The sequence below is a fragment of the Athene noctua genome, chromosome 5 (genome assembly GCF_965140245.1).
Source record: "Athene noctua chromosome 5, bAthNoc1.hap1.1, whole genome shotgun sequence".
NCBI classification, from domain to species: Eukaryota; Metazoa; Chordata; class Aves; order Strigiformes; family Strigidae; genus Athene; species Athene noctua.
The window spans coordinates 3,839,607-3,854,465 of record NC_134041.1 but is presented as its reverse complement, the minus strand read 5'-3'; the positions used below and the strand labels follow the sequence as shown (position 1 = coordinate 3,854,465).

The 14,859-nt window shown below is 44.0% G+C and overlaps 1 protein-coding gene across 13 annotated transcripts in view; it reads left to right on the top strand.

The window, feature by feature from the left end:
- Window positions 1-14,859, top strand: part of NFIA (nuclear factor I A) — a 358,382-nt gene that overhangs the window by 339,586 nt on the left and 3,937 nt on the right. For all 13 annotated transcript variants that reach the window (XM_074906089.1, XM_074906098.1, XM_074906088.1 and 10 more), the window contains one exon: window positions 11,521-14,859. This exon is cut by the window's right edge and continues 3,937 nt beyond it. In XM_074906089.1, coding sequence (XP_074762190.1) covers window positions 11,521-11,597 — 77 coding nt within the window. In that variant the 3' untranslated portion in view covers window positions 11,598-14,859. The remainder of the gene's footprint in view (window positions 1-11,520) is intronic.

Here is a 14,859-nt window from a genome sequence, read left to right as displayed (position 1 = left end):
GGGAGGCTCCAGAAGCTCTTTATAAACTCACTGTGTTCCTAACAATAGTGACAAGGGCAGAACTTATCCCAGTAGTGGTAACTTCTTTATCAATCCTGTTGATGCTGCATGAGTCAAAACAGTCCAGATTCTTCTCCTGGACACTTTTCAGGAATATAAGGAGTAAAAGTAGTAACATTTAGAAAAAAATTTAAAAAAAAAAAGATGGGGGAAAGCTATAATTCTCCATACAATGGAGCAGCTTACGTACAGAGTACAAAGAGCCACTTCTATACAGTCTATTTTCAGAGAAAAGCCTCACATTCAGTGACTCATAAAAGCGGAGGCACCTTTTGGTTTTAAGTTCAAGGTTTACATTAGTAATTTTGTCTGTTTTCTCTGTTAGTATTAATTAAATTGAGATAGTTTAATTAGTATTACTAAATTTGATCATTAGTAGTAATTCATTCTGCCTGCCATACTGCACAAATATGATGAAGCAGAAATAACTAAATTGTTTAATTTCATCTCATTTAATGACTTTACACTCCACCAGGACTTTCATTGGCATCTCACAATATGTGTGAAAATCACTCCACACTAGGCCAAGACCCAACTCCCTTTAGCCAACCATGTCTAATACATCCCTCCTCATCCAAAGGCAGATCGTGTGCTGTGAAGGCTTTTCCCAATTCTCCACCGGAGAGGTGACTACTTCCAAAGGCTGGGATGGCATTTCCTCACCCTGATCACCCAGCTCCTGTATCCTCCCGACCCCAACGGCCACCACGGTCCTGACCAGGGGCTCCCTGCGGTGTAACGGGGGATGGATCCCCGCAGCCACACACCCCAGGGGGCCGAGTGCTGAGCACAAGCACGGTGCACGGCCTTCCACATTTCTTAGAGCACTTTGTTCAGTTTAGCAAGGTACAAAGCATCAGGAAAAACACAGACATCAAAAGTTCTCACATTCAAGAGTTTTGTGTGCAGCTCGATGCCTTCTTGGCTTTCTGTGTTTGAGGGGAGATTTGGGAAGGAGGGTTCACTGCTGAATTCGTTCATTATTCCTCTACCTCACTTTCTACTTTAAGGTCAATGTGGCAAAACCACCAGAGTTTCCTCCATGCTACTATTTCTGTCCATGTTAATTTGGAGACTGGTTTTGATCTCCTTGCCCGGTACACCTAGGACTCTCCAAAACCCCGATTCCTCTTCCCTTTCTATGGCCTCCAAACCCCAACCTCTCTCTGCCCACTTCTGAAAACATGCTGTTGTCTTGGCCCCCTCGTCCTGGCGTCCCCAGCTCCCATCCTGTCCCTCTGTCCACCTGCATCTGTCCGCCCTGCGCCTCGCTCTTCCTGCTGCCCACAGCCCAACTCCTCGCCAGCATGTCCCGTCCGCCCCTTTTTTTTTTTGCCCTGCTTTTATCAGGCTGTGCACGCTGCCTTTGCTCTCCCAGCAGAGCCACGGGGCTGCTCATTTGTCTGCTTCACCCACAGACATCCAGCGCGGGCAGAGACCAGGCGCTGGAGGCTTTGGGGGGGATTTTGGAGACAGCGCTCGCTCTCCCCTCCAGTTCAAGTTATCACCTCACCTCGCTTTCCTCTTGCGCGGCGTACTCTAAAGTACTCCCAGCCAGGCAAGAAAAGCAGCTGAAAACTACCTTTTGTACCCCAAACTCCACAGAGCAAAGAGCCAGAGCCTCTGCAGCAACTTGCCAGCAGAGCAGCCCGTCCCGCTGGGACCCCTCGGCCCCGTGGGCCCCTCACGTAGCTCCAGTCGCTCCCCACCGGCCCGGGACAGGGAAAGAGAGTCCCGGGGGCAAACCCCCCGCGCGCGCGTGTGTGTGTACGTGTGTCTCGGTGCGTGTGTGTGCTCTCAGGCTGTCTCGCTGCAAATGGAGCTTGGGAGGCCCAGACTGGGGGTTGATTTTCTTTGGATGACTTTCCCCGATTGTCTAAAGCAATAAAAGTAAAGAAACTTTGGGGGAAAACGGTGGTTGCAAGGGAGATTATTTTTGCAGTCCTGGTGCAGGCAAAACTCCTGAGGCTTCAGGGGAGTTTTGCTCGCCTGAGGACTGCAGGAACTGGCTTAAATTGAATAAAACTGTAAGTACAGTATAGGGGACTGGGTAACAAGGAGTTCTGCAAAAGCAACAAAACCGGAGAGCACAATGAAGAATAGAGCGGGTTACGCTGCGGTGAAAGTATGTACTGGTTGTTATAACACCGTGCCTCTAGAATAAATTATGTCCCTTTAAAAAGTAATACTTTAACTGTGGAGCTATATAGAGACAATTAAGACGATATTGTTCTCCTCATTTCCCTCCCCCCCCCCCCCCCCCCTTTCCTCCCTCTCTCTGCAGTAGCTCTGTGGAAACTTTTAATGCTGCAGCTTGAAACTTGGGCCTCTGGGTCTAAAATGCCTGAGAAAGCACTGCGGGCTCTAACTGTAAAACATTCCTTCGGCGGGCCCTGGAAACAGGGCGCGCTGGCGCAGGCGAAGTTCAGAGGGATCACATGTAAATGAGGGCTGGCTGCAGACTCCCGAGGAGCGTTTTATTTCACTTAAACCTGAACTTGAACTTGCAAACGCGCTGCCGGAGCCTGGGACGAGCAGATCTTGGCTGCGAGAGGCTGGGAGCAGGGGCTGCCACCGGCCCCATGCACCCACCGTCAGGGCTGGGGGGTCCCTGGGCACCCACCGGCTTTGTGCCGTGTCCGGGGGCACGGGGAAACGGGGGACAACGTGGGGCACCGTAGTTTCGGCAGCGGGTTCACAGTGGTTCCCAAAGGGCTCACTTTTTTTTTTCCTAGCAAAATGCTGGAAAGTCCCCTCGCAGCGGTGTGTCTGCCGTCCCACTTTCCACGGGAGTTCCCGGCATGAAGTTATAAGCAGATCCAAGTCCCGATGCACATTCTATTTTATAAAGGGAAAGAAATAAGTGAGATTTAGTGTAAGAAATATTAAAGCATAGCACTCTAGCAAATTTAACTGTGCTTCCAGCAGAGGAAAATACAGGACTGTCTAAAAAGTGAGGCTTAAAGTGCAGAATTTAAAAACCCCTTCGCAGTGTATTTACTTTTAAATTGCAACAGCAGATGTAAACCGTGAGGCGGGTTTTAAAGTCGTCTTTTTGGTTCTTTGATAAAATGTGGACTCCTGTTTTCTTTTCCCATTGCAAAAGGCGATGTATGTACCAGGGCAGCAAGAGAGGTGCCAGTGCCGGTGAGCGTCACCCAGGTGTGGTGGCAGAGGTGGCTGCTGGCCGGGCCGCCGGCATGGGGGCAGCTTCCTCCCCCCCAGAGCTGTACTTGGCTGGTGGGTCATATTTTGGTCATTTCTGATTACTCCCGAACAATTTTGGCTATGTTTATAGCAAAACTTTGAAAGGATGAATGGGCGAAAAAAAAAAAAATCTTTTTTGGCAGTAACTCAGGAAATATCTACAAAGATGTCCTTTCTGGAGCAAGATATTATTTCAGGGTTTGTGTTAGGATCATTTTTATTCTGTGACAGAGCATAAAGAAACCGGGACAGAGCAATGAGGTCTGGCATAGCTAAAATCCCTTCTGTGTGTGTGAGGTTATATAGTTTATCAATGCAGAAACCACCACAGGCTTTGAAAAGTAAACAGCTGGCTTGGGTCTGTGCGCTGCGCTTCGGAGTTGTCTGCTGGATTTAAATGGCTAGCCTGCAATTTTTGTAGTGGAGCAAATATATATAGTTTTTCTTTTAAACATGTCAAAAGGTTTTTGCAACCATTTGTTTTCTTAGTTCCTTTATTTGTTACAATTTTCCTTTCTGTTTCATTTTGGTTTATTTTGCTTTTACAAATGTCTTCACTGCCACCAGCAAGTCTACAAATAAATTAAAAAAAAAAAAAAAAAGTTTCTATCCCAGTCAGAAAACCTTATGGCAGCAACAAATATCAGAGAAAGCCATCGTCTCTCTCAAAGATTTCATCTCACCATCCACTTAATCCGCTTGCTGTACCTCAGATCTCAAGTAACTTTCATACTGTGGGCTCACTTTAATGGATAGAATCTATTTTTCATGAAAAAAGCAGGAAATAAGCTGTCTTTCGTACAAAGATTTACAAAATGTAATCATTGTTGAAATATTCTCTTTGAACTGCCTTGTCCGCAGGGGTGTCTGGCTCCCAATACCCCCGTTTCTTTAGAACACCCTTACAAGTTCTTCTGGTAGATCAGGTACACTGGTGGTTCTGGTCTTTGATGTCTTGAATGAATGAAAGAAAAGCATAATAAAAGAGAGCTGTTGATCAAGCATAAAATACTCTTTAAGCTGACAGAATGGCAGAGTTAACACATTCTAAGCTGCTTTTAGGTTTTTCCTTTTTTCCTCACATTTTCCTGTGCTTTGTGTACAGTGGGGGTTTTTATTTTTTGAAAAGTCTCTGATCTATGTAGTATGCCGTCCTCTAACAAAAACCAAAATGGGATTGTTTCTCTCTCTTTCTCCCTTTCTTTTTCCTCTCTCTCTTTCACTCCACTATCTTTTTTTTTTTTTTTTTTTTTTTAAACAGCAAGGGTTACGGTTTAGCGTTCCTGCAGTTAGCCTTTAGCATAGGACGCAAAGTTTAGAAGTTATTTTGCAGATTTCAGAGTCAGTTTATGAACAAATAAACGAACTTCTTAACTATTTAGAAAACTGGAGGAAAACTGTAACTCACAAAATGTTCCCGAAGTAAAAGGAAGACCCTCTGTCTAAAGGCAAAATTGTAAACCGAAAGACAGACATAAAAATGACCTCATTGTGAGAGAACTTTCTTTTAGAGTCAGAGAAAAGGGAAAGTTTTCTTCCTGTAGATCTAATTTAGATCTTAAGTTCCCATACATTATTTATACATCATATTCAAAGTGCCAGCCTACTCTCCTTGCTGGATTACATTTCAAACATTTGCCATTGATAAGTCTTTGCTGTATTATATTCAGGCTAAATGTGAATATGTCATAGTGCAGTCAATCTTTAATCCACTGAGCCTCAGGTTCGGGCGGCAGGGGGTCCGGCGCTCAGAGCATTGCTTTATACTTAAGAAACATCTGGGGCCAGCTGGGACACTTTACTGGAACATTCAGATGTCTGGAACAACAGCAGGAGTTACTGTATGAGTGTGTTTTCATAGGTTTGGGAGGGTTTGGGGTGACTTAGTTAAAAACACTAGCTGTTCCCAACTTGAGGTTTGAACCCAAGCAGAAATCTTGCCTGAAGTGAGTTTGTTGGTCCCAGGAGAGAAGTGGTTTGGACTACTATACATTTTTAATAGTCAGCAGGCAGAAGTCCATATTACAAAATTATTGCACGTAATTTAATGCAGTTTGCCACAACTGGCGTTCTCGCAAAAGCTATTGGATGCAGAGCTACTGTACACATCGCCTGGAGACTAGTGTCCCTCCCGAGACGGGTTTTATCTTCCTCGAGACAGTATAAATGTGCTTGTAGTGGGGCATGCAACTCTCCTGGGTATGGATGTTGGACAACCAGAAGATTCACTCACTGTTTTATGTCCCTTCAGGGATGACCAACATGCTACTTACGTCCCTTTTGGTATTTCATTTTGGAAAATATAATTACTAAATAATTAATCCCAGCTCTAAGAAAATAACTTCCATAGGCACAAAGGTGACCTTGTCTTTAATATTCACCTTTCGGTTTAGGCAGTAGGATCAAATTTCATGCCTGGAGAAACTCTGGAGAAACCAAGAGAAAAGTGGGAAAAATTCAGACGTGGGGTAAACCAAAGGCAGTTGCTTTATCTGCAGGAGCCCTCCAGCCAGTCGCACCAGAAGCTGAATTTTCACTGCCTTCGCTCACCCTGGCAGACCTTTTGAAATTGTATCAAAGCCCCAGTTTTGGCCCCTTGCTTTCAAACCACCCGCCGGGGAGAAGAGCCTTCCTGGGACCTCTCGCAAGGTGATGCCTAAAGGACCGGTTTGCTGCCTAGCTGTTTACATTCTCATTTTATCTTTGGAGCCAGAAGGACTCGTTACCCCAATTCACCTTCCCAGGGTTAATGTTTTTAATTGCCTTGAAGTTCTTGAGATGACTGAAATGTCATCCCCAAACAAAACAACTGAACTGATGCGCCGTGATGAATCCTCGCAGGTGCCCGATGGTCGTGGCTCAGGTTCAGCTCGGCTGCTCAAACAGCCGCTTTGCCGGCGAGCTCTGAAGCTGCAAGTTGGGTGTTTTTTTTTTATTATTATTTAGGCTCTTATCAAAGGTGGATTTTCCCGCCCGGGCCTGTGCAGCGATAGCTTCCTGCAAGCACAGCCGTGCCCAGGGCAGCAACGGCCGCAGCACCGCGGCAGCCGCGTTTGAAGTCCCAATGGCACTGACCCATCCTGCCGGCAGGCAGCCGAACTGGGCTCAAACCTGAAGAAAATGGCTAGCACAGACCAGGTCCTAGCCCTAAATGGATTAGGTGAAGCAAAAGCTCCTATGTGTGGAGTTTGTCAGAGTTTCAAACGTGTGAATGTCCTTAAATAACCTACATCGCCTGGAGAAATAAGCCAACTGTCACACCCAGTTCTGGATTCCACATTAACAACCTCCTTCCGCAGCGTTAAACTTTGCCCTTGAGGACTTTTGTTTAACTTTTTAATTCGAAAAACAGATAGGGCGGCTTTACAACCCTCGCTTTTTTGTGCGAGCTGAAAGGTCTCATTGTTAGGGCGGGAGATGTGCAGGTAGAAGTAAATTTAACAAGTTTGCATTTGATTGTCTTTCTGGTTTAAAACACGTGAAGCGGTGCTCGCAGTTAGGCTTGGGAGCTGGGAGTGAAACACGTCGTGCAGGATGGCTGGTTTAAAACGATTTTAATAAACAATGGGCCTGTTTCTGGGCTCCTGACACGGGCAGAAAGTGCTACTGGAGTCAATGAGGCACTTTCAGCTTTTCTCTTTTTAAATATCCTGAATCACAGAGTGTTTCCTTGCTGTTCTTCCCATACAAAGGACCCGATTGTCAGAAGTGGCTTGAGGATTTTTGTGTGTCTCTGCTATCTCCAGAAGAGCATAAGAAACAAATAGACTTGCGCGATCAAAGAAACATAATTGCCATTTCAGACTTCCTGTTTAGGATTCAGTCAAGTAGATATTGTTTATGGTTCATAAAACCTTACTACTGTGAGGATTCTCAGATACTGGCAGAGCAGAGTTTCAACTTTCATGGTGCTGTAAATTAGGGGGGGGGGAGGGGGGAAAGTGTGATAATACTCCTCCGAGAACAGTAAAATAGAGCTCTGCAATGGTTAAATGGAATTTTATAAGCACATTCGGTGTGGAACTGTTTTGCATTACATGAGTTGAATACCTTAGAGATGACACACATCTGCAGGCACTTTATTAAATCCTTAGTCAGCACTTTTCAACCTGATGAGATTACTTCTTCATTTGACTGGAGAAAGGGAAGCGAAGATCTCGTACTGGACTGCAGAATTCTTCCTGATGTTTCACCTTGAGCGCTGGGGAAGGACAGCGAGATGCTTGGCAGGACAATACAGACCCGTAGTGGCACCGACAACTGCGTGGCAGTAATTTTACTGAGTAGGACCTTTAGCTCCGGTGGATTCATTTAGCTCTAAACTCGCTGGGAGAATGGTTCTGCAAATAGAGGGGAAATAAAATACTGGCTCTTTTATGAAACTGCGCGGAGATAATATCATCCTAACCGTATTGTGATAGTGCACATGATTTAAATGGAGATTCGAAATTAAGAAAGGCAATACGCCGTTCTCCGTCTGGGTGCAGTCGGATAGGTTACAGAACACGAAGGGACAAAATGGGTACAGTGGTTAGACGTGAGAGCAGCGCTCCGAAAGAAGGCAAAAAAATACTTCAGCCACCCGAATGTAGGGATGTGGGCTTCTCTTTTCCCTTCTAAGCCTCCTAATCGTGCAAAAAAAAACTTGACAGATCCCAACTATCAGGGCTCTGAAAGCACAATACGCTTCCTAGACATTTTCATTTGATGCGCGGAGGTCTCCCCTCTGCTCGCAGAGAAGTTTCACAGGTGCTTCAGAAGGACAATGGTGCTCTTCAGACCTAATCCGGGAAGACTTAGACGTGTATAGGAGGCTTGAGGGGGATATGAGATCTTAATATTAAAATGATTAGTAGAAAAGGAGGATCATTCTGTGTGTGCGTTTCGGCTGTAAGACGCTCTAAATTAAAACGGTATCCTGAGAGCAGTGCTGGTGGGATCTGATGGGTAAATGCTCCCTCTGTCTCACTGTTCTGCTGCCTCAGCCCATAAAACATCTCATCCAAGTGGGGTTGCAGGAACAGGCGAAGCGGGATGCAGCTGTTTGCGAGGTGCTCGGAGTTTGGGTCCCGTAAAAGCAGCTTTTCAGTAAAGGCGATCCTGAGCCCCGGCACGGAAGTTTAAAAAATAACCGCGCAGTTTGGGTCGCTCCTGTAAGGGTTAATGAAGTTTTTCATTGGTATTAAGGCCGGGCAGTGTCTGCAGGAGTCATATTGACACCCTAGTGCATGGTAACTCTACTCCTTTATTGACATGTTGCTAGTCAGGAGCACAATAGCACTCTGTGTCTGCAAATCATTGCTAAAATCATCTCAAGAAAAAAAAAAAGTTTGAAAGCCCAACGCTAGACAAAGGCCCCAGAGCTGCACTGCGCCGCTAAAAACTCCGGAGTCAGCAACTTCTATTGATTAAAAACTAACCTTTAAAGTAACTCGCAGAGTGTGTGGTTAGCATTTAAATTTAAACATGTCATGAGTTGATTTGTGTTACTGAATACCAACTCAGAAGGAGTTACATTCACATCAGATTTTTTTTTTCTAATTCCCTTAAGCAGCTAAAGTATTTCATGAAATGTCAATAGGGCAGGGGAGAAAAAAAAGGTGTTTTGGAGGGAGGGGACTCGCGCCCAGCCTCGCCGTTTCTTTTCCCATGCAAATAGTCACCCCAAAAAGAAAAGTGTGGGGAGCGACACACAATAATTAGACCTTTGTCTAACTTTCCCAAGTGCCAGAGAAAGACAGATTAATTAAATATACAACAGTGTTGGTTTTTGGAGTGGGGGTCTCTCTTGCTGTGGAGGTCATAAATTAGGCAGAATAAATACTTCAATGTGTTTGCAGCGGGGCTGCTACGTCAGAGCGGCTGGCGGGCGGTGGGAGGGCGCAGCGCGGCTCTTGCTAATGATAGTCACGTCTGGGGCTGTCTGGTTGCCCCTAGCAACGAGACATGATGTAACACCAGGATGAACTTGAACTTGGGGGACTTGAAAAGGGAACAATAGACCAGAGCAATCAATAAAGCCTATTTCAGTGAAGGATTACAGAGCCGCTCTGGGGTAACCTTGTCTGCAAGGCGCAGGCTGAATAGCAAGATGCGTGAAGGAGCGCGGGGCCGTGGGGGGACGGATGGACCCACCGACCCACCGATGGATGGACCAACGGATGGACCGACGGGGCGGGCGGCGGCGCATCCCCTGCCGGCCGGGACAGGGGGGGACCCCCGGGGCTCGGGGGGGACCCCCAGGGCTTGGGGAGGGGAGGGGGGGGGAACCCCGGGGCGGGGGGAGCCCGTCGTGCCGCCCCACTGCCTGCCCTGCTCCGCCACCCCGGGCCTCCTCCATGAGCAGCCCCACCTCTGCAACCGCGGCTTGCTTGCTTTTTGCTTTTTTTTTCTTTTTTTTTTTCTTTTTTTTTTTTGAAATCTGCTTTTGAAGCGAAAGAGGAGTGGCGAGGCCAGAGCGGCTCCCGCCATCCCCGGCCGGTGGGCCATGTGGCCGGGCCAGCGGCGATGGGAGCCAGTTGGCCATCTGCAATATAGATTTGAACCATCGGCTCTGAATTTTTAACCCCTCTACTCCCTGCTGGGGACGTCCACAGTTCCCAGCCTGGCCAAAGACCCTCACGCTCAAATGCCGAGGGTGAGGGATGACCCCGCAAAGCTGGGAAGAGTTTGCAGCCCGCGGCGGTCAGAGGCGTCTCCGGCACGGCCCGCGCTCGGCTTCCCTGAGCCCGCCTAAAATCAATAGGGCCCTGCAATCAGGGAGGGGAGCGGGACTTGGCACCGCTTCACAAATCCTGCCAGAACTTCTCTCTGTTTATGAACTTTACATATGAGAACTATTTCGTTTAATTGCAGCCTGCGTAAATCTAAATATAAAATCTGTAGGCAATAGATGGAGCCGATATGGGACCGGTGTGTTTGTATTCAGAAGGGCGAGCGGAGGAAGAGTTAGTTAATGAGGTGTATTGGAAGCAGGACAACTTCTCCGATCGTGCTATTTATTTTACCGGTTCCTACCTCCATGGCAAGACCACATAATCTCCAAGTCCCACATGAAACTTGCCTCAGAGTCTTCTGTAAATGTTCATAAATCTTCCCCGGGTTGATTATGCTATCAATCACGTCAGACGCTGAAAAGGAACGGAGGAAAAAGTTGGTAAAACTTGTCGTCAGTTTATACATGCACACGTATGCACCTCATATATTACGGGAGCCAAAGTAAAAACGTGGGGTATCAGCAACGGCTCTTTAATACCTGAATCTTTCTTGTTGTATTACTTTACTTCAGGCTAAATAGTTGCCGCTTGTTGGTGTATTCCCACAGCAATATGTCACTGCCAAGTAGCATCCCCCTGCGTGTACAATCCCAGGGCCTAACACTGCTCTTATTCATCCCGGGTTCAGGTTGGTCTGACCTCGCCGGGGCCGAGTCGGGTCTCCCCAGTGCGGTGGCACTGCCCCGACTCCAGCAGAGCCCACTCCAGCTTTCCGACAGTGTTTATTTTCCTATCGAGGAGCAAAATTGCTTTTCTGTGCTCCGGGTATCTGCGCGGTTCGGTTAAGGACGGTATTGTTGCGGAGCTGAAATCCCAGGGAATTCCCTCCCTTTGCGGGGAGGAAGGCAAAAAAAAAAAAAAAATTTCCCAAAGAAAAGCTATTAGTTGAGGTCCATGTTTTGTTTTGAAACACAAGTATGGCCAGAGATAGGGGACATTTTCGCTGATCCACTTTCCCCCCAGATTTGCTTTATCCTGGCTTTTCTCTAGCGATCCACATTTCTCCTAAGAAAACAGCCCTGTTGTTGAATTTCTGTGCATCTGTTCCAGCGAGACAGTTGAAGCAGGGCAGTATAAAGCAACAGATGCTTATGCTGGCACATGCCTAAATACCCAAGAAAACCCCGACTGCAGGGTGATAAATGGCACAGAGAGGCGAATGTGTATCGCCTTTTCAGGGGATTAGACAAAAGTGAACTGGAGGGATCTTCAAGCCATAATCTATTAAAAAGATTGATAACTTGTAACGTGACATGACCCCCGCGTTCATCTGTAGCTATGGCCAGCGACTGTCGGCGAAAAAAAAAAATATATTGATTTGTACAGTATTTTTAATTAAGCTTTGTAATTAGGTCAATTTGTCACAGTCTCAATTAGCCCCCCTCTTGGCGGAGGAGGCTGGCGGCGATGCCCGGAGCCCTTCGGGAAGCAGCGAAAGCGGGCGGCCGGGCTGACGCTTCTCCTCTCTCTTTTGCAGTCCTGGTACCTGGGATAAAAGTCTCCGCTTCCCACCACCCACCGGACAGACCACCAGACCCCTTCCCACCTCTGTAACACGGAAGCAGCAGCAACGCAGCGCAGCGACTTCACATCGGCGGAAGGGGAGGCGAGCAGACACCGACAGCAAACTAGTACATGGAAATGGCAAACGTTATGGTTGAATGGCAAAGGCCGTAACTTTTTCGAGATTTCATTTTTTTTTTTTTTTTTTTTAGACAACTTAGGACTGTTGTAATTTCTCATATGGTGCTGGAAATGGTTGGGCTTCATAACTTTTGAAGTGTTTCATTGGTAGTGTAAGCGTTAGGTGACACTGAGTAGAACTAGCCTCTGCTGCTGCTTACCAACTCGCTGTTGTAACACACTTTCCATATGGAGCCTAACTGTTTTACAGTATCCTCATCGATTTTCCCATACAGGTGTGAGACTTCTTGAGAAATCATGAAACACACTTAAACTATAACTTTTGTAGTAGCTGAATTCTGCAATATATAACTTACCGGACAGACATAGAGCATGTTTTTCTGTAACATATCGGAAAAAAAATTGCAGGTTTTTTTTTTTTGTTGGGGTTTTTTTTTTTTTTTTTTACAGTCGGCACTTAGATACATAACATGAACCATAAGAGCATTGTCAACAATTTGTTTCCACTCAATTGCAGAGCGATTTAAAACATCGAACTACTACTATTCACTAAAAAAAAAAAAAAGAAAAAAAAGAAAAAAAGTTTGAAATGCTGCACTTACATTTAAAAAAAAACATTTTTCAACAATTTTCAACAATTACACAAAAATTCACGCAGAAATGGGGAAGTTGGTCTGTTTTGACAGAAACTGACAGGAATCAATCAAAACAATCGAATTTTGAATTGAGTAAAGTGCAATTTCATTGGATAGCTAAATATCTTTGTAAGATAGAGATTGTTGAAAATTCTATTTTTGTTTTCCAAGTCCTTCCACCCCAGGACTCTAAATTATTGGGGTAAAAAACAGCCTTGCAAGAAAAAGGGGAGCTATTTTTGCTTTTTATGTTTTTTATTGTTGAACTTGTATCCCTTTAAAACTGAAGGAAAATTAAAAAAAAAAAAAAACAAATCTAATGGTGCTTTTACCACAATATGTTAACTACATTAAATGCTAATTAATCATTTTCTGTTATCAAAGCACATAACTAAAATGAAATCATAATATCTGTTAATTTTATAAGCTAAAAGTCACTATAATGGATTATGCCAATTCTGACAAATTTTACGTGTTTCCGGCAATATAGGGTTTATCAGTTCTCAAACACCTTGGGAATAAGAGAGAACGGTCCAGAAAGTAAAACACCTTCGTGTCCCTGAACTGGTACATTTTCTGGACTGCGAAGAAAACATTACAGAAACGAATGATGCTGATCTTACAACTTATGCCAGTTCAAAGCAAGGGCACTTGCTGAAGAAGAAAAAAAGAAAAAAAAAAAAAAAAAAAAGACAAAAAAAGTTTGGACCCCAAACGTCCTGTATCTTATGTACAAAAAAAAGGAAAAAAAAAGAAAAAAAAAAAGAGTGCAAGTGATTTTTTCTATCAGACAGCGGAGCACCCCTTTGCTTCACATGCAACTTTAAGAAGGTTTCCTATACTATACATATATATACGTTCTGGTTGGCGAGTCCAGCTAATCAGAGAAAGTCTCTGCATGTTCTAGTGTTAGTAACTAATTTTTATATAGTTAATGTAGGGTAAAGTAGAGTGCATTAAGACACAATATTGTAATCCCTATTCCAGGCACTTGCCTTTAAACTATGTTTGTTCGACCCTTCAGAAGGGTTTCTACTACTGTCCTATACAATCAAGTAACTGAAATTCTTGGGAAGACACTTTGCTCCTCATCTTTTCCCTGAAACAATGTTTTGTTTTGTTTTCTTAATTTGCACGAAACAAAAAAAAAAATTCCATATCAATGTGCCTTGCCCTGGATAGCGATTATTTGTGGAATTGTTGCACATGTTCCTATATTGAAAGGGGTTTTTCCCTAGTCAAGCATTTGGAGACACTTTTTGTAAATGTGACTTTTATGTCAGCCATTGTCAGTTTCAACATCTAGAATTAAATAGGATGTTAGTTGTTCCGCAGATAGGAGTAGTGTTTATTGTCCTGTATGGTCAGTGGCAGTGCTATTCTGAGATCTGTAGATGCTAGATTATCAGTATTTTTGGATGTTGCTGCATTTTACATTTTATTTGGAGTCTTCCTTTTTGTTTTGTTTTCTCCCAGATATATGAAAATATGCAATACCTGCTTATATCATGTAGAAAAGCTTAGCAATTATTAATTTTTCTTTTAATTTTTTTTTATTTGACCAAAGTTGGTGCTGCACTTGACGCAGTGTGTTTTAGGTGTTTGTCTTTGTACTTTTGTGATTTTTGAATGCACATGCAGGAAGGGCTCTTCTTAGAGAAGCAGTCAAACTGTGAAGCACTAAGCTGAACCCTGCTTCAAGCAATTTTTGTTTTACAACTGTTCCTTTCACAAGCAAGCCTTAAAAAAAAAAAAAACTTCCTTTTTCTTCAGATCCCACACCCATTTTTATTAGCAGACTGCAATCAATCCACATTCAATAAAAGTATATAATGCCCATTTTTATATGCACGTTTTTAAACTTCCAAGTTCTGAAAATTGTTTACTGGTTATTCTCTATTTAAGGAAAAAATAAAATGTTTTGGATTTTCATATGTGTCTGATAAGTGGTTGAGTAGTCATTTTGCTCTATTGTATTGTGTGATTGTTAGTATATGGTATCACATCCTCTAGCCAGCATCCTTTGCCTTCCCTATAGCACTTAGCTGGGCATTACTTTATTAAGACATATGTGCACTAAAAAAAAAATAGCAGCTTTCAGTGCTTCACAGTGAAGGGAAAAAAGCCTAGACAAACATTTTGTCAGAACCTTGCTATGAGACAAGGTATTACCAGTAAATTGGTTGTATATACAATAAAATTGCACCCTTTTTTAAACAAAACAAACTAAGCAATAGTTTGGGCAGTTAGTTGTTTTTAGTGAGCATGTTGTAGTCATGGCTGCAAAGAGAGAGAATTAAACTGCCCACTCAGAAGATATGTAATTTGTATGTTGTATAGTTTTATTGATTACACTGATTTATTCTACCCTATTTTATAATGCAGGACTTTTGTAATGTTGTTTAAATGAGGAAAAATTTCTGTCAAATTAGCTTAGTGGAATTTCTGATTGTTCGTTATAAAGGCAGCGTTCATAGAATTGCTTTTTTTTTTTTTTTTTTTTTTCCTTTGGGAACTGGATTTAAGTTAAAAACTTT